Source organism: Mauremys mutica, chromosome 8 (assembly GCF_020497125.1).
Source record: "Mauremys mutica isolate MM-2020 ecotype Southern chromosome 8, ASM2049712v1, whole genome shotgun sequence".
Lineage (NCBI taxonomy): Eukaryota > Metazoa > Chordata > Testudines > Geoemydidae > Mauremys > Mauremys mutica.
The window spans coordinates 93691412-93711954 of NC_059079.1; the positions used below are offsets into that span (position 1 = coordinate 93691412).

General features: G+C 39.3%; 1 protein-coding gene across 4 annotated transcripts in view; it reads left to right on the plus strand.

The window, feature by feature from the left end:
• Positions 1-20543, plus strand: part of PRELID2 (PRELI domain containing 2) — a 42566-nt gene that overhangs the window by 12451 nt on the left and 9572 nt on the right. For 2 of the 4 annotated variants that reach the window (XM_045028397.1, XM_045028396.1), the window contains exons 2-5: positions 1319-1376; positions 3739-3812; positions 6209-6369; positions 17904-18009. In XM_045028397.1, coding sequence (XP_044884332.1) covers positions 1319-1376; positions 3739-3812; positions 6209-6369; positions 17904-18009 — 399 coding nt within the window. Of the gene's footprint in view, positions 1-1318; positions 1377-3738; positions 3813-6208; positions 6370-17903; positions 18010-19116; positions 19860-20543 lie in introns of those variants that run through there. The other 2 variants (XM_045028399.1, XM_045028398.1) reach the window with 2 other exon arrangements.

The following is a 20543-nucleotide window of genomic DNA, read 5'->3' on the forward strand; positions in this document are numbered from 1 at the left end:
ATAATTGTAGTGGTACTGCAGGGTGAGTCGATTAGCCTCTGCTGGGATTTTTATCCCTTTACCTCCAGAATTCCTGGTTACTTTAAATCAGGATGTTGCAACACCTGTTACTGGTAATCACTGCATTATCTTAACTCGTTTAGTCTTAAAATATAATTTTCCCACCTCCTTTCACTCTTTATATTTTTTGTCTAATGCTACTCTTTATCTGGCATTCAGTATTTTCTCAATACTAATCTGGGATTTATGTTAGCTCAGTTCCTTTTGAGTCGTGTTGGATTGCAATGATTTATCTTTGCTTTGTTTTTGATTTTCCACATCAATTCATGTGAATGTTGGTGCTTTTAGCAATGGGTAATGTAGTTCTTTTCGTCTTCTCAAGCCAACAGGGAGTCCAAAATGGCTTACTCATGCATTGCCTTTATTTCTCCACATAAAACATTCCTTATTAGGTAGCGTGTCCTGCAGAGTCCATATATTTCAGACATTTGATACGTCTACATAATTCTTGCACACACTCTCTTGGGTAATCAGAGCTAGAGTCTCATTTCTTCAGCTCTGAAATGACTCTGCTACTTGAGGTAAAGGAGATTTTCCTTAGCAGCTGCAGGCAGTAGTGGTGGTTCTGTTAGCCTCTCTTCAAGCCAGCCGCTGGAGCAGAGGGATGTGCACACTCACAGGTACATTACTGTATGAAGTGACATCTTCCTTTCTAGAAGAAATCTTAAAGATGTTGCAGGACAGAAAAAGCTCACATACAGTATTTTGCATTCCAGATGCCACTGTAAACCAGCTTTCCTGCTTGCTGCTTAACTTTGGGCTATGAACTGTATTGTAAACATGCTCAGCAGCATTTACAGGTGCTGTACTGCAGGAACCGTAAGGTCCAAATTATCACTGGTAGTTCCTTAGGGATGAATTTGATTCGTGGAGTTATGGCACTTCTGCAAGCTATAGTCAGCTAGAACCATGTGATACAGGTCAATTTTACTCTGTTTCTGCTTTGAGGGTATTCTGTATACTGGCTCAGGCTTTAAAATCTCTGTTTAATATGAGTGTTCTGTAGTGAGACTGAAGGTTGAGGTGGTGTGTTTTGCAGGCTAAGCAAACCTCACCACAATAAATGAAATGTAAATTTAAAAAATATTTTTAATTTCTCCTCTTAGCAACACTGCACACTTTTGACACAAACCTGCTCTTTTTATCTATTGAGAGACCATGAAAATGCTTATTGATTTAACAAGTGAGTGTTAGCAATTTTCTCTTACCCAAGTGACAAATATAAGTGGTTTACACTGTACATTTTTTTTTTACCTAGTATCCCAGTCCCATGGAGAAACATGTCACAGCTATAAAAACCATGGAAGAGAAAACAGGTGAGCTACCTATTCATGTTGTCATAATTATCACTGTGTTTCAGTAATGCTGTGGTTACCCCATTGTGCAAGGGGCTATATAAACACAGAACAAAAAGACAGCCTCTGCCCCAAAGAGCTTAACGTTTATTTACACTCTCTTTTTAGATTGGGAGCTAATTCAGAGGGTGTTAGAAGCATGACTTGCCTGTTCTCCTTGTACTACTTGCTTTCAGTGTAGAGGTCTGTAATGACTCCAATCTGTAGCTCTCTCAGTGAATTTCTAAAGCACACTGAAGTCAATATAGATCAACCCTAAGTGATCCAAATCAACAGGCATTTGATTACTTTGGTTTCGCACTGTGTGTGTGAAAGGGAGGTATGATTGTTCCATTTTAAAGATGGGGAAACAGTCACAGAGGTTCAGTGACCTGCCCAATATCCTATAATAAGACACTGGCAGAGTCAGATATTGAAACCAGATTCCCTGATTCCCACCCTAGTTGCTTTAACCACTGGAACTTCTAAAATAGTGTAAAGCATTTAGATTTCTCCAGTTGCTAAACATTCGTGATACTGTCTGGAAAAGGGACACTTGCTCAGGTGGCAGAATTTTGGGGAGACGGATGCCTTTGCTGCTGTTAATGGGTAGATAGTGTTTGTGTTTGTAATTTAAAAGAGATTTACTGGTAGGCACACTGGAAAATTGCTACTTAAGCACACTGGCTGATATACAGTGTATGTAGACTTGGGCCATTTTATTTTAAAATATGGGGGAATAACATCCATACAAAAGAGTTGTTTCAGCACAAAACACAATCTATGTTTCTGCTCTTGGAAATGCGCTCAAGCTCTCATTTAGAGAGAAGGACTTCTGTATTTCACCTTATGGCCCAAGCTGCTCATGAGTGCTCTAATAGAGAGACGCTCTGTCTCCTAGATTAGTGTGATAACTTTCTGGGGAAGAGATACAACCGAAGCTTATTGATTTTGATACCATTTTCAGTCAAATGGAAATATGTAGGGCTAAACTCTGGCCTCGCATTGAGAGGCGGGATGGTCCAGTGGTGAGCCTGGGAGATGTGAGATCAGTTTCCCTGCTCTGCCACAGGCTTCCTGTGTGACCTTGGGCAAATCACTTGGTCTCTCTGTGCCTCGATTCCCAATCTGTAAAATGGCCATGTAAGTACCTAAAATAAATCTACATGGTGGGTCTTAATTCCAGTATTCTGCTTTGTACAATCATGGCATCACTGAGCAGCCCCGGCACAGAGAAAATGGAACACTTGCAAAAGTGTATTTTTGAGGGTAAAATTGTACCTGTAGGCACTAAGCAGCCCTTTTCTTGGGCAATACTGGTTTATATGCCATGTAAGCATCTCATATTGAATATTTACCCAGTGTACCATCAGAGCCCTTTCAGAGCCCACAGATCCCACCAGATAAACTTTTTGAGAAGACATTCTTTTATCATGGAGAGCTTTCTTTAAACTGGGCCATCTGCCAGTTGGCTACTCCTTTCGCAGCATACTAAGGTTTCTGTACTTAGTCTGGTTCATTAAATATTAAAATGCAAAGAGATCTTGAAAGCCAGTCACGTTTTTGGTGATGCTAAATAACTATCATTTGATTTTTTAATAGATAGCTTTGTCCTTGTCATTGGGCCCAATTCAATATAAAAATAAATGAATAGTCAGAAGAGCTTGCTGTAGACCACCAATGCAGTAAGAGGAAGGAGTGTATTCTGTGTGCCCGTAGGATGTATTTGAGAATATTAAGTGGCGGAATGGAGTAAGTAGAAAGCAACGTTTCGGTCCCGGCATGGACTGACTGTTAAACAGTCCATACAGACTAAAATACTTGCACTCTACTTTTTCCTCTGTTCCCAGATCATCAACAAAATAGTGCCACTGAAAAGGAACTCCTTTGCTGCTATGTTCCAAATCCAGCTCTGACTTCAATGCTTTCATGCCCACTTATGTGAGGGCTGAGTTTGGCTGTGTGTGCAGTGCTGTGCCCCTTACAAGTACTAGTGTAAATGCCAATAAAATGTTTGTAAAATACCATTTGTTCTCTGGCTGGTAGGGGGTGCTAGAGTGTAGTGATGAGTCATTACCCTCCTAATGAGACTGAGCCCAGATTGTCAGCATCTGTCTTGTTTACCACTTTGTCTGGCAAAGGAGAGAGAATACTGTGGCTACTCTAAATAACAATAATAATAATTAATAAAAAACACAGTCTATGCATTGTTAGTTTGCCAGCCTTCCTGTCTGCAGTTTCATTCTCTTGCTAACATCTCCAGAGATTTTATTTTTATTGATAAAAGGCAACATTTGCCAGGCTAGCTATTCAATATGTCTTACTTTTATTCTTTTATGATCAGATTTGTCCACAGGGATTATTTACAGAAGGAGAATTGCAACATGTCAGAATGTAATTCCGGAAATCTTAAGAAAGGTAATTACTTTAAATCCAGGTTAAGCTTGGTTTTGGATTATATTGATTTTTTTTTTAAAGTGATACTTAAAAAACAAAACAAAAACCAAACAGCAATCCTGATACAGGCTTGTGATGCAATTTACGTGAAAAGACCAGATTTTTAGCCAGAAGAATGTTAAAACTTTTTTCTTTGAAAAATAACGAAAAGGTTCTGTATAAATAAATCTTACATTTGGTTAGGAAGGACAAAACTGCAGTCTTGCACAGATTCAGATATGGGTGGTGGCATCTCTTGTGTACCTGTAAAATAGTCAAGATGAATCCTTCAACAATTTCAAATTGTTTTCTCTCTTATTGAAATCTCTTAAAGCAAGCTGCTGTCCTTTCATGGAAGCAGGTTACTGAAAGACCTTGGAATATATCTGTGTGGCTATTACTAAAGTGTGATTTTGAATAATTGTATATGTTTTATAAAATGTATGTAATTGCCATTTTTAGTGTGAACTCAGGGTTTTAAAGAGACGTTACCCCCAAAAATAGGTTTTGTAGAAACATCTTAAAGGTTGCCAGCTCCCTTGTAGTATTTTTTCTTTTTTTGATAAAGCTCAGCTCCTAGAGTCCTGTGATTACTTGAAACTGTTAGCTTTTGTTTCTAGCCCTCTTGATAGAAGAGGGGTCACATTTTCAAGATTCTGAGTATATTCTGAAGTCTCAGAAACCAAAATTCAAGTAAAAATAACCCTACATTATTATCTTAAAGTGAATCTCATGATTTTTTTTGGGTGGTGGGGGAGGGAGACCTTGTGCAAGACTTTTCAGTACTTGAGTTTGGCACTTCTGCAGTCTCTTACAAAACCTACCACTCCAGAAATGATGCCATGGATTTTTTGTTTAAATACCAAAAAAACATATGGGGGAAAAATGAACATGGCAAGGAAGTGTTTTGAATTCCAAACGCTGTGAGTGTATTTTCATTGGCTGTATTCGTGGTCAAAGCTGAAAGAAATGCGAACAAAGAATACAAAGAGCATAAGTAGCAAAAAATACGCTATCTTTAAAAGAAAATCATTTTGATTGATCCAAGACACTTTTGTCACAATCAAAACCAACATTTATAACCCGGCAATGTCACTTCAACTCCACACCATTCCTACACTCCTTCGCCATCCCTAGAAATATTCAGTCTAGAAAATATGAGGTATCCCCACCTGGTGAGTGGGAGTGTAGCAAATTCAATATAGGTGATCTAAGGAATCTCAATTGCGCTGCAGTGATGAGAGAGCCCTCACTTAAATTTGTATGCAGCGATGTTGTGGTGTCAGTCTCAGGATATTCGAGAGATGAGGTGGATGAGGTAATATCTCTTTATTGGACCAACTACTTCTGTTGTGAGAGAGACATGCTTTCGAGCTGCACACAGCCCTTCCTGTGTAGCTCAAAGCTTGTCTCACTCGCCAGCAGGAGTTGGTCCAATAAAAGATATATTTCCTCACCCACCTTGTTTCAATTAAATGTCAGTTGATGAAAATTAGCTTTAATTTTATCAACAGCTTGTAACTTTTCTTATAGTTAGTACAAGAGCATTTATGCCCATTATATCTGTGTCTTTATTCTACATCCTTCTTCCACGCAGGAAAAAGTAAATTTCCACCTACCGGACACGGAATGCAAAATGATCCCAGGGTGCGATTCTCACTTTTGTTCTGTCCTTTCTGCACTGGGTAGAAGGGAGAGCAGAGTAAATGAGTTCTAAAAGCACCAGGTCTGGCTGAGGAGGAATTCTCCCAGTGTAGGAGCTGAGAAAGACAGTCATAAGCTGGCTTCTGATGATCCCCTGAAACCCCATGGTAGAGCGCATGATTCGGCAGGAGGGGTGTGTTGGAGGTGGAGACACAATATACAACTCTGTGGGGATTTTCGGCAGTGCTGCTGCCCATAGGCAGCTGGGAACACTCTGCTGTAACTTAAGTAGCACCTCAGGGGGTAAGCAATTTTGGGGGCCAGAGCAGCCCAGAAACAGGAGGGTGCAGACATAGGTTTGTGCTGCACGTCTTAGTTTTATCTGATTGTGTCTTGCATGCAATAGTAGTGAATGGGCTCTGTTAGAATCCATCGTTTTAAATAGCCCATAACCAGTTAGAAATGAAACATGATGTAGCTAGATCATTTATTTAGCAGTCCAGGAAATCTGGCTGGGGACTGAGCAGTTTGCATAAATCTTTGAACATTTGCATGACCTCACCGGCATCTGTTAAGGTCAATGTGTATCATTAAGGACTGGCTGCCGCTGATGTGCCTTCATTCTCAGTGTTAATCCTCAATTTTAGCATACAAGGATAAAAATAAATTCTAAATATGTGAAAGTGTTTGGTCTCAAAATACTGAGTTTTGAAAGTTATCCTTACACTTGACAGGTCAGTGTCTTAAAAGTGTCTGACATCTACTTAGAGGAAGAATCTTGGCTTAATATGCAGGAAAGAAATATGGTTATGAAGTCTCATTGCCTTACCTGGACACAGTATGCATCTCTAAGTGAAGAATCTGTCTTCAGGGAAAGCTTGGAAAATCCAAATTGGTAAGGTTAAACACGTGTGTGTGAAATAAATTAAATAAATAAATATAATGTCTATTATACTCAATCTAGTTGGCCAACAAAGACATGTAGCCCTAAAAATGTTTTCCACTTTGCTTTCTGAGCTGGTAACTAGAGATGGGCCTAAATTAAATCTCTGCACCCAAATACCTTCAGATGTTGGGAATGTTCAAGTCCTTTTTTCTAAGTCGTCTTGGCTTGGTCTCATCTCTACTAATGACCAGTTGAAATTTGTCCCTTACGTTAACACTGTTCCATCTTAATTCACTCTTAGTGTGCAATGTAAGTATTGCTTATTTATTTATTTATTTTGCCTTGTGGTGGTCTCTGTGAAACATACCATGGTATTCTGGTACAGCCCATGTTACTGCTGAAAATTGTAAAGACATTTAAGAAAGGCCCCATCTTTAGCCTAAATAAATGCAGTTTCTTGCAAATGTGAGCAGACTGAATATGGGGGAGGAGAACCTTGCTATCAGAAGACAAACTTCTTGTCCTTACCAATCACAAGAATGGTGTAGAAAGTGTCCTGAGGCCTGTGATCCTGCTTTGGGGTTTCTCAAGTTTCCTAGAAAAGTAGTTTGTAGCTGTACCCCCATATTGCATCCCACATTTGGGGAACAAGAAGATTGCCATGAAGACTACATCGTACATAAAAGGGATCTATAATTTGGTCCTGTCAGTCTTCAGTATAGAAGCCATTCCCTCTTGAATCAGGCATTAAACTGAGAGGCCTTGAAATTAGAGGCTGAAGTTGAGGAATTACCCCAGCCTCAACATGATCCAGCTGTTTCTCATAGGTCACAAATAGAATAGGTGAGCCCGAATGATGACTGCTGCACTCTGCTGCCATAGGATATGGTGCAGAAATCAGGAAAGTAGATCTTACATTAAGTTTAACAATTCCCAGCCTGTGAAATAGAAAAATCTAAAGGCAAGATCTTGTCTGAATGAGTTTCAGCTTTGTGTAGGATGGGCATGGTGGAATTTGCATTTGAATAAGTAGAGAACTTATACAAAGGAAATAAAAGAACTTATGTGTTAATGTACAATCTCTACAAAAAGCACTGGAATGTGTTAGTAAGATAAACACTTAACCTTTGAGGGTTTTGGACCTGCATTAGTTTATTTCTGTGCTCAACATGTCATGTTGTGTTTATGACGAGCCTGCCTATGCTGCTGTTCCCTTAATGTGATATTTAAGGTTATGACTATACAAGCTGTATCTAGCATTGAACATAAAGTGGTTGCACTTAAACATGAGCAGAGGGTATATGTGGACCCAGGTAAGGGTAAATCATATTTATGCTTTTATACTGAGTAGTGGTAACCCTCAAGTCCATTGCATGTAGTCCCACCTATGGTAAATTGCCAGTGGATAATGCCTAGGTATGTCGCCAGCTGGAATTACTGATTTCATTGGTGGTTTTTTTTGTTTTGTTTTTTGGGTGGGGGAGGGGATAGGTAGTCTTTTGGGTGATTTTTAAGTATAGAAATACTAAGAACCTGTGACTTCATTTAGCCATGTGTTCCTATCACCGTTGGCTTCTCAGCAGTGTTGTGGTTAATGCAGAATTGGGGTTAACTTGTACTTCTTGTCCTGTCTTCACTTTCTGCACCTTCCACTTAAATGTGCAACTTGCTGTGTGGCGGTTCCAGCCCAACATGTAACCCAAGCTTACCAGCCACATTTGTAAGGACCTGTTCGATTTCAACCAGGAAATACGAAATGTACAAATATAAGAAATTTGACTCCTCTTCCTTTCCTTCTTTATATCTATCCTATCTATCTAATAGCTCTTTTTTTTTTCTGGTGGAGCCATTTCTTGGTGGGAGATCCAAAGGTGTTCATTGAATATTTCCAAGCAATGCAACAACTTTGAACAGCTCTACAGCGTTTTGCTATAGGGCTATACTAAAATTTGAAAGTGTCAACTTTGTATTTATTGTGTATTCTTGGCTTATTTATCAAGAACTTTGCAAGTAGACTGCCCACCTTCTTTTCTTAATTTGTTTTGCTTACACTGAAATGGGCATTCTAATAATTTATTCTGATGAATAGACTTGTCTGTCTAGTGTCACTATGCCTTCTGGAACTACTTCAGTAGCCTCTGTAGAAATGCTATGTTGTAATGTCTAACAGTAACTTTTGTGAAACAAGTCATCCTCTCTACTGTCCCTGTTTAGTGTCGTCCTAGGAGACATTGCTCCCCTTTTCTAGAGTAGTGAAATCATACCGGAAGACAGGTCTTAGTCCTTGGTATTCTGAAGTCTCAGATGGCTGTTCGTGTTTCCTCTTGTGCATTTTATTTTATATTCAACCCCCCTTTCCCCACTTCCCACCTTTACCAGTAAACACTGAGCTCTAAAGATTAATCTTTGACTCCCAGCTTGCAGTTGCTCCTGTAAATCTGTAACTCTTCTTGGGAGTGGATTTGCTTTACCAATGGGTAAGTTCAGTGCATCAAACTTTCTCTTTACAAACTTTTGCTTTGTAAAATAATTATATTCAAAACCACTTTAACTGTCAAAATGGATGCAAAACAGATGCTTTATGCTTAAAGTTCATATAAATCTTTCTAACTCTTTCCCCCTAAAATGAGAACCCATGTGTAACCCTATAACAAACCAGTTCAGCCAGGGTTGAAGCTGAAGGAATAGATTTTTGGTTTCAGATATCCAAGGAATTGGTAGAAATAATGGTGTGTTTAAAAAATATGCCATTCCACTTTCCTTTCATCTTGTCCTCTTTAGTTCCTTCTTGTATAGCCTTGCCCAGTCTTCTAGAACTGAAATGGTAACTCAGCATCAGTAGTGCTGAAATGCAAGGGAGGAAAACTGCAGTGGAATATGAAATAGTTAGGAATTGCTTGATCCATTGCAAATGTGATCAAGTCACCAGTAATTATTTAATTACAATGCCATATATTTATTTATTTTTACATGTGAAAGAATAAAATAGGAATTGACTGCTTTGTCAGGCTACCAGAGGAGAACGTTGGAGTTGCAGTCAGACACAGAACTGCAGTGAACTCTTACAGCTCTTTTAAAGCAAGTTCAGTTTCTTTCTGGAAGTTTTTTTGTTAGAGCTACATCTGTGCTGTGCAATTAACATGCTGTTCTTTTGCCTTTTGGCTACAGCTCATTTTGTTTTACTTGCCTATAAGCCATGTTCCCTGTCCGTTATCATTAAAATGGCTGTCCTTAGTGAGTGCATAAATGGCCAGTTTATCAATAGGGATTCTGAAATATATCAAGTGGTTTTAAGTATTGCATTATAACTTCCTTCTATAAGTGAAGTTTTCTGTAGTCCTCTAGGAGACAGAAATCACTGCAATTTCCCTTTAAATCGCTTGTCTGCATAAGTCCAGTCATGTGGATTTTTCCATCATACAAAGAATGAGCTCTTCAGAGTTCAGTGCACCTTAATAAGATGAGGCTGTGGAAGGTTCTGATGAAAAGTTGAAAATTTTTTGGAGGTGACATATTTAAATCTGTGGAGGAGACCTGCCACTGGAGATAAGTAGGAAAGCAACGCATGGTGAAGAGAAGGTAAGTGGTGCTGATTAGTAACAAAATTGTACATTATGGCCTAAAGTGGGAGATGTTCTGAGAATGAGAATCCATCTCAATCTAGATACAGACAGAAACCTGTTGTATTATTTTCTGTGGGAGCAAAAAAATCTGGTACATAGAGACTGTTTTCATGGGCAAATTCTTGAAACTCCTTAAGGCATTAAAAGTCTAAAGAGAAGAATGGAATTGCAAACCTTATTCGGTCATCTTGTGTATATTGTGGCTAGATTGTATTTATATAATCTGCTTTAATGTGATTTAGTTAATGATAGGGTCATAGCAATAAATGAAAGCAAAGTCCTCCTTGCTAGTATGAATTGTGATCTGCTTTTCCAGCAGGTTTCGATGACAGTGTGCCTTGCTGGCAACTCTAGGGTAAGTGACCAGCCCAGGAATTTAAAATGTAAAGACACTGGGCTGTTCTGATTAAAAAAATAAAAATTGCATCACCTAAAGGTTCCGTAGGTCAGAAGCTGACCCACCGTGGGACTTGTTTAAAGGCCCTCCTTACATGGAAATTCTCCTGAATTGGTGACTTCCCCAAAGTCACCTACCTGCATCCTTTGGCAGGGTGGGTATTGCTTTGCTGTGACAAGAGAACCCTTCCTTTCAGATGGATGTTTTCTGCAGTGGCCTATTCTAGAGGCAACTTTGGTGTCACTACTGTATTGAGAGTGGATGGCTACTCTTTAGGGGCTAAGTAGGGGCAAAATATCTCCTAAGTGTTAAATACTTGGTGTCAGATTCTGATCTCCATTGTGCTGGTGTAAAGGTAGAGTAGCACCACTCAAGTCACCTAAATTAACAGTGTTGGTCTCTTGACTTGAGTAGAGCTGCTGTGGATTTATACCAAGGTGACTGAGATGTGACTGAGATCAAGATGATTTATTATTTGTATTATCATAGTGCCTAAGAGCCACAGTCATGGATCGAGTTCTTTGTGCTATATTCTATAGGAACACAGACCCAAAAGACAGTCCCTCCCGAAGGACCTTACAACCTAGATAGAATCTGCCCTGTAGCATTTTAGGGTTCCTTTTTATACACATTATCCAAATGCTCTTCCTGCTAGCCAAGTCCTTAAAAATCTACGTAGGTTCTTATATGGCCCATATCACTGTAGTCTTCCTAGTCTTTCCTCCTCTGGAGCTCTGTGGTCTCTCATTTTTAAAAGAGAGTAATTCATACTGGAACAGGTTCAGAGAAGGGCTACTAGGATGATCAGAGAAATGGAGAACTTGCATAAGAGACTTAAGAGACATAAGAGGAGACTTAAGGAGCTTGGCTTGTTTAGCCTAACAAAAAGGAAGGCAGAAGGGGAGATATGATGGCTCTCTACAAATACACCAGAGGGATAACCAGCAGTGAAGGAGAGGGGTTATTTAAGTTAAGGGCCAGTGTTGGCACAAAAACAAATGGATATGAACTGGCGATCAGTGAGTTTAGGCTTGAAATTAGATGAAGGTTTCTAACCATCAGAAGAGTGAAATTCTGGAGCAGCCTTCCAAGGGGAGCAGTGGGGGGAAAAACCCTAAATTGTTTTAAAACAGGGCTTGATAAGTTTAGAGACAATGGTATGGTGAGATTGCTTACAAGAGCATATGGCTCTTTTGCAACTGCTATTACCAAACATCTCTGGCCACTGGAGACGGGGCTCTAGATGGGAGGCCTTTGACTCAATGCAGAAAATTTTCCCAGGTGTCTAGTGAGTCTTGCTCAAATGTTCAGGGTCTAACTGCTTGCTGTATTTGGGGTCAGGAAAGAATTTCCCCCCCCCCAAGTCAGATTGTCAGAGACTCAGGTGGTTTTTCGCCTTCCTGTGCAGCATGGGGAATGGGTCACTTGCTGGTTTAAACTAGCATAAATGACGGATTCTCTGTAACTTGAAAGCTTTAAATGAAGATTTGAGGACTTCAGTAACTCAGCCAGAGGTTAGGGGTCTATTACAGGAGTGGGTGGATGAGGTTCTGTGGCATGTGATGTCCAGGAGGTCGGACTAGATGATCATGATGGTCCCTTCTGGCCTTAAAGTCTAGGATTCTCTGAATGCCTCACAAACATTAATTATCTTACCCCATGGGAGGTAAGGAAGATATATCCTCATTTTACAGATTGGGAAGTGAAGCATAAAGAGATTAAGTGACTTGTCCAAGATCAAATAGTAAAGTCTGTAGTGGAGCTTGGAATTGAGCCCAGATCTTCCTGTGTCTTAGCCCAGTGCCTTACCTACAATACCATGCTTCCTCTCAAAAGCAAAGGTGATGTTTCTGTTCAGGTACATATGGATACAGTTATGCTAAGTGCTGCAGTTTTTTTCTTTTCTTGCAAAGTAAACTTATGCTCAGAGGAACTCGCAAGGACCCTGAGTTTGGACAGCTTTTTAGCACCTACTGGGCACCACTGTAAGTAAATAATAAAGCATTTAAAATGGCATGATCAGGCAAATGGGTGAGACGTGAAATGAATTACTGTACCTGCTTTGAATTACAACAGGTATCTGCTTCAACACATGGTGTCTATGCGTTGCTTTGCTTTCCTATGCACTGGAAAAAGACATTCCTGGGCCTCTTTTGTTCTGAAGTCTACACTCTGGTATTTCTGTACAGAAATACCATACTATTGGCTAGCTTTGATTTTTTTTTTCTTGGTGTGTCTTTTGAGGACTCTTGTCAATCCACCTAAGCCATCAGAACAGTGACAGATGGTTGGGTGAATATGCTGTCATTAACGTGAATTTGTGGAGAAGAAATAAGTTATTCAATGAACTAGCCAATTGAGATGTAATACAGTGTTGGAAACCTAACCTCTGCAATTCATTAAAATGGACTAAAGCCCAAAATGTTGTCCTGCTATTGTTTTCAGTGAATGCTATGTTACTGTATAAGTGGGAGAAAAAAAATTAATCAGAAGAATGTGAACACTTAGGAATTGTTTAAGAAAACTTTACTAGATGCCAAAAAATCCACAGCCAAGGAAGGCCATATAGCTTAAAAAAAAATTGACCTGACTTAGAGGGGAAGAGACAGTAGCTATAAAAACTAGAATGTATATAACATGGAAGAAAGAAGAAGTTGATAGTAATGAATATTAATTGGAAGCTAGGAATTGTAGAAAATTGATAAGGGAAGCAAAGGGACACAAGGAGAAATCTATAGCCAGCAGAGTTCAGGACAATAAGGAGTTTAGGTATATTGGGAACAAAAAGACTCCTGACCTTGGTATTGGCCCATTACTAGATGGAAGTAGTAGAATTATCAGTAATAATGCAGAAAAGTCAAAAGTGGTCAATAAATATTTCTGTTTGGTATTTTGGGGAAAAAACAGATTATGTAGTCTCCAGATGATGATGCTGCACTTTCCATTCCACTAACATCCAAAGGAGGATGTTAAACAGTGGCTACTGAAGTTAGACATTTTTAAATCAACAGGTCTAGATAACTTGCAGCCAGGAGTTTTAAATGAGCTGGCCAAGGAGCTCACTGGACCATTAATGTTGATTTTCAATAAGTTTTTGAAACACCTGGGGAAGTTTCAGAAGACTGGAAGAAAGTGAACATTGTGTCAGTATTTTCAAAGGGTAAACAGGATGATCCAGGTAATTAAAAGTTTGTCAATCTGACATTGATCCCAGGCAAGATAATGTAGTGGCTGATATGGGATTCCATTACTAAAGGAGCATAATATAATTAATACCATTCAATTAATACCATTCAATTAATACCATGGGTTTATGGAAAACAGATCCTATCAAACTAACTTGATTTCCTTTTTTTGATGAGATTACAAGTTTGGTTGCTAAAGGCAATAATGCTGATGCAATATACTTAAACTTCTGTTAATTGTAAACAGGGAATCATTGAGCGGGGGTATTTCTAGCATGGATCCACAGAGATCCATTCTTGGTCCTATGCTATTAACGTTTATATTTTTTTTGTCAGTGACCTGGATGAAACATAAAATCATCACTGTTTAAAGTCTGCAGAAGACACAAACTGGGGGAGTGATAAATTAATGAAGAGGGCAGGTGGCAATCTGGATTGCTTCGTAAACAGGGTGCAAACAAATGATACGTGTTTTTAATGCAGCTAAATGTGTGTATCTAGGAACAAAAAATGTAGTCCATGCTTACAAGATTGGGTAATCCTGAGAAGCAGTGACTCTCTGAAAAAGATTTGGGGGTTGTGGTGGATAATCGTCCAAATATGAGCTTCTAGTGTGATGCTGCAGCCAAAGGGGCTAATGCTATCTTGGGTTGCATAAACAGGGGACTCTTGAGTGGGAGTAGAGATGCATCTTTATCTCTGTATTTGGCACTTGTGCAACCTCTGCTGGAATGCTGTGTCTGTTTCTGGTGTCCACAATTCAAGAAGGATGCTGGGAAATTGGAGAGCCGCAAACCTGCCTTGTGGTGACAGACTTGAGCTCAGTCTGTTTAGCTTAACAAAGAGAAGGATAAGGGGTGACTTGTCTACAATCTAAAAGTACCAAGATGGAGAACAAATATTTGATAATGGGCTCTTCAGTCTAGCAGAGAAAGGTATAAAACAATTAAACAGCTGGAAATTGAAGCTTGACAAATTCAGCCTGGAAATAAGGCGTAAATGTATATCCTTGAGAGGATATACATTGGAATTAACTATTGGAATAATTTACCAAGGGTCATGGTGGATTCTCCATCACTGGCAATTTTTAGATCAAGATTGGATGGTGCAACTTAATATAACAATGTAATGGAGTCAAAGAAAGATAATTTTGGAGTGCCTAGGTGCTGCCACACCCCCTGGCTTCAAGTGGTTTCCATCGTATTCAGGGTTGACAGTTTGGTTCAATGGCTCTCAGCATCCACACTATGCAAATTGTTCCAGCTTGAGCGTGTAGGAAAACTGTTCTCAAACAGGAATGTGGCCACAAGAGACAATAAGGCCACCATGATTTGCTCTAGGAATTATTTTGGGGAAGGTCTGTGGCCTATGCTATGCAGGAGGTCAGACTAGATGATCAGAATGGTCCTTTCTGCCTTGGAATCTATGAAATATGCAGCACAGCCAGGACAAAAATGATAAGGGCTATTAATCCTTGTGCTTCAGGTGACAAGTTGATAAGCAGCTGGACTCAGGAAGAAATTTCTTCAGTGTTACTGTATTACAGAATTGGCTGGGTGCAAACCCCCCCCCCCAATACTTGGAAGCACCTAATATATGCTACTGTCAGAGAGAGGATAGGGGATGGTCTACTGGCTTGTTACACTACGGTTGTTCATATGTTCCTAAAACAAAGTGTTATAAGGCTTTGAAATGTTTTGTATTCCATCTAATCAATCAAGGACACCACTTGTCTGGTAGATTTTTGCAAGGTTCAGACTTCACAATTTTCATTTCTCTTCCACCTCTTGGCCCCCGCCCACCCTGAATTTTAAAATACTTTGGCATCAGTTTATGACAGACTATCTGGAAAGTGTCCTTGTTCTTACAGAAATGGGGCTGCTTGTGTTTGAAATTACAGCTTGTAGAAGTGCTAGATTGAACTGCTAGATTTTACAGAGCCATTCCCCTAGTCTATATTCTGTGGAAGGAATTTATCCAGGTCCATAAATACTGGAAATGCAAGATAGCACAAACACTTTGACCTTCTCTCTCTGCTTTTAAGAGCTCTGCTAGTTTCCAGAATGTGGAAGGACTTTTGAAAGAGGAGAGGGGGATGGAACCCCAAGACACAACCTTTTGTTTGCTGTTTGGCTCTCAAGAAGAGTATCCAAATCCCCTCAGATGAACCTTACTGGGATTGTTTGACCCAGAAATGACTGGAGAACCACACTTGTTCCATTAAGATGTACATACTTGCAAGCCCCTTTGTTTTCAGTGTAAACCAATTTTTACCTAAAAAATTCCTGGGTTTTACAAAAAGTGTTTTTTTTCCTGATTTTTTTTTCACCCTACTTTTGTATCATTTTATTTATCTATATAAACTTGTTTTATTAGGAAAAATACATCATGCAATGTATTGTGTTACAATAATACACTAGTCTCTGTGTATATGCAAAGCTGCATGTTGAAGTAAGACTATGTATTAGTCTAGATTAGAAGATACACACAATAAGCAAACAGGCACATACGCAAGCTCTGAAGGGTGAGCGCATCTGTACGTACTGATGAATCTCATGCCCACCACGTACACACTTCAAGCTGTTGGCAGATAACGGTTTAAAGATTTGACACAGTAAAATGGGAAGAAAATGAAAATCTGTATCAGAATGTTTCAGAACAGTAGTCAAAAATTAAAAAAAAAAAACTGGAGAAAAGGATGAAGCGAGTGTATGTGCTGCAAATGGTGTGGCCCAATTATTAAATGTAAATATAATAGTTCTAAGTCTAAAACAGTAAACTGTTTGTTCAAATGAAAAGTTTTATTTGGGGATTAGAGAGAGTGTTTTCTTCAGAGGTGGTGTTCTGTTTTTGTTCTCCAGGAAACCACATTGATTAACAGAATTCAAAGCATTAATCTACTGAATACTCCCCCCCCCCTGTTTTTCCATCCACCACAATAAATGCTGATATTTCCCCAGAAAAATTAAGTTTTTAGCACTGATTTTCATCTGTTTTTGTTGTTGTTGTGGTAATAAACACTGGGAAAAGTTAAATTTAAATAAAAACTGAAAATGAAGGGCTCTAAACAAATTTCAAATGCACTCATTGCTCCATGTGTAGACACTTTTCATAAATTCTCACATAACAAAAGCTTCCTCGCTAGAGGACCTCACACGATCTAAATTTTAATTTTACTTTTGAAAGCCCAAGCAAGCTGTGAGAGCATTCCTTGACACTGTCTAAATAAGAATATTGCTAGGCTTTTTGTACTAAAGACACTTTAATTAAACTTCCATCACAAAAACAATTAGGCCAAATTTGCAGTACTTAACTAGTCAATAATTTAGTAGCTAGATCTCATTAATAGACTTCTCCCTGTGACTGTGTTGTTGTAATGATGTGGTATTGCCAGCTGTGTGCTACAAGAATCAATCAGTGATCAATATTTTCCATGAGCTTTTTTTGTTGTTGTTGTCTCCCAGAGCCATGAAAAAGAAAGAAAGAAATAAATCTTGACTGTATGGGGTTGGGTCTTCATGGTGGCTTTATTGTCTCTTGTGGCCACATTCCTGTTTCTGAGAACAGTTTTCCTACACACTCAAGCTGGAACAATTTGCATAGTGTGGATGCTGAGAGCCATTGAACCAAACTGTCAACCCTGAATACGACGGAAACCACTTGAAGCCAGGGGGTGTGGCAGCACCTAGGCACTCCAAAATTATCTTTCTTTGACTCCATTACATTGTTATATTAAGTTGCATCAATCTGAAGGACAAAAGCAAACGAGCTTGGTTCAGCTCAGTTTACAGATGTGGAACTAAGGCCCGGAGAAACTGAGCGAGGTCACATCACCACAATTGGCTACCTGGTGGGCAGCCTCAGCAAGGTCGTAGAGGCTGAACTACACTCAGACATTTAGAAGAGAAATATCCAGGTTAGGATTGAGGCTTGCTGGCTTGCCAGTGTGGAAGTTAAGCTTGTTTTGCTGTTGCTTGTTTGTGGATGCAAAGGACCTTTAGTGTTCAAAGCTGTCAGTATGGCCCAACCTCACCAAGAAAAGGGGTGTGTGTCTTTCACTGGGGTGGCTTCACCCACCATTCCTGCTACACCTTTCACCACCATTAATTTTACAATAATAACAAAACCATTCTGAGGAATAACAATGTCAATGTCTCCCCCGATGGACAAAAACACTGTTCTTCCCTGCCCACAATAGTACCCTGTCTGATCCACTTGTCTGAATCTAAGCAGTGAATTTTGATTTTTTGTGCCTGTTTCTAAAATTATAGTTTATCATAGAATTACTGTCCATGCATTTAAAGAGAGGAATACAATCGTTACGTTCCTGTTTTATAGGACAGAGTTCATCCAGAAAGGGAGGATATCCATTACTGGAGCAGGGTTGCTCAATTGTGTATTGGAAGCTTTTGCTCAAACCTTTCTAAATCAAGGAGTCAAGAAGGTAGGTTTAACTTTTTATTTATATTTGTTCCTAAAATTACATTTGAAATCTGTCAAATTCTGCCAATCCCTAATAATCCAGTTTGGGTTTTAAAATCTTAAGGAGTTGAAACTTGGCTTCTTTACCCATCATATAAAAATAACTTTGGTCTTTTCCTTTAATTGTAAATAATAGAACAAGAAATGGGATACAGTTTGAATATGTAATAGTGATTTTCCAAACGTATTTTTAAATCTTTTTGTTAAATTCATTCTCATTTCCTCTAGATGTTGAAATGTTTTTCCTGCTAACATTTCAGTGTACTAGTTAATATAATCTAATAATAATAGCTTATCGTTTTATAGCACTCTTGCATCCAATCAGCTTACAGTACTTAACGAACATGCATATATGGCTGCACTTCCCCCTCAGTAATGTTGGATGCTTCAGGCATCTTGATATATTTACAATAGCAACAGTCAATCTTCTTGTAACAATTTTATATGGATCAATAATCCTGTCTTTTTGGTAAGAATTATGAAAGGAAATAAAAGCCACTCTGGTATCCAGAAGTGTATCCCAAAGGAAATAATATTCCAACATCATTAGCTTGAGGAAGGCATGTCATATTGAAGATCTGGGTTTACAAACAAAAATCTCATGCAAATTATTCACCATAAACTGAAAGATGTAGAATTCTTACATTCGTTGGATGTGGGGGTTTTGAGGAGGAGGAAATGTTGGTGTCCAACTGGCTCCATATGCAATTTTTCATCAGCTAGAAATGAAAGGGATGCTTAATTAAGCTTTTTCACTGAAAAAATACACATTGAGTGTTTTGACAGGTATGTTGCTTTGATGTACATAAATGTGGGTGGGTGACCAGTGGTGCTGCATTTTCATATTGGGATATAAATCTTACATAACGCAAAAAATGTAACTGACCTAAATTTCCATTATTTACAGCATTTTTTTTCTTTACCAGGAGTAATTTCACTTTTTAAATGTACTTGAAGGACCTGCATTGTCAAACGTGTATTCACTTGACTTCTAATTAGGAGCAGATAAAAATGATAGACTTTTGGGGTGTAAGATTTTCAGAAGTACCTTTTTTTTGTGTGCTATCAGGTCCCTCTATTCTCGGAGTGAGAGCTGTGTTTGTATTCTTGTCATTACGTCAAATTCGTTCAGGGTGGGCGTTGGACTCCGCCAAGGGTTGGACTCGTCCCTACTCCTGTTCGTGATTTTCCTGGATAGGATATCAAGGCGCGGCTGAGCTGTGGAGTGTATCTAGTATGGGGATGCGGAGGTGGCATCTGTTTGCAGATGTCCTTCTTGCATGTTCAGATTGTGATCTCTGATGTTTTTGCTGCTGAGTGTGAAGCGGCTGGGATGATAATCAGCAACTCCAAATCGGAGGTCATGGTCCTCTCCCAGAAGAGAGTGGACTGTTCCTTCCAGGTGAGGGGGGGAGCAACTGCCCTTAGTGGAAGAGTTCAACTATTTAGGGGTCTTGTTCACGAGTGATGGTGAGCGGGAGTGTGAGATTGACTGGCGGATTGGTGTGGCGGCAGCAGTGATGTGGGTGCCATACTGATCTGTGGTGGAGCAGTGGAAGCTTAGTTCTCGGACGAAGTTCTCTCTTTACAGGTCACTCTACATCCCTATCCTCACGTATGGCCATGAACTTTGGGTAGTGACTGAAAGGACAAGATTGTGGGTACAAGCAGCGGAAGTGAGGTTTCTTCGCAGGGTGGCTGGGCTTACTCTCTGAGACACAGTGAGGGGCTTGGCTATTTGGGAGAGCCTTGGGGTACAGCTGCTACTCCTCCGGATTGAGAGGAGCCAGCTGAGGTGGTCCAGGAACCTGATTAAAAAATGAGAGGCTGATTTGGAAAATATGGCTCCAGGTATTACTCTCAGAGAAATATTTCAAACTGGTTTTTCATTTCTCTCCCCCCCCCCCCCCCTTAGGTTACTCTTGCTACCCTAAAAAGCCTTATTCTTTTGAAATAACTACTGTCCCCTTTTTACACCTCCTATAAATCTTTATTTTGTAATGGGTTAAACTTTAAGCACATTACTAGTATATCACAGCTTGGTGTCAGTGCACAAAAAATCCAAATCACAATAACTGTACAATGCTCCACTGGCATCTCTTTGAGAATTTTGGCTAAGACTGCAGATCTGTGGATAAGAAAAGCCTAAATTAAACAAAATTGACTTACACGCTTGTGTGCCTTTTTTGCTTCTGTGCTCTTCTTGATAAAGCAGTCTCTCCTAGTGCATTGGCTTTCTTTAAAACCCTTGGATGGGGATTTTTACTAGAAAGAGCTGAGAATGAGGTAGTTCCAATTATACTCAGCTAAAACATGCTCACTTTCAGCAATAGAAAGATAATCTTCTAAAGTGGTAAAGCAACATATACTTAATAAATGAGCACTCTTGCGTTCGAAAGATTCCTATAGCTTTGGGTTTGCTGTATTCCCAAATGCAGCACTAGGTGAAGATCAATTCATATAGAAATATCTGCTGTTCAGAATTGTGCCAGTAGT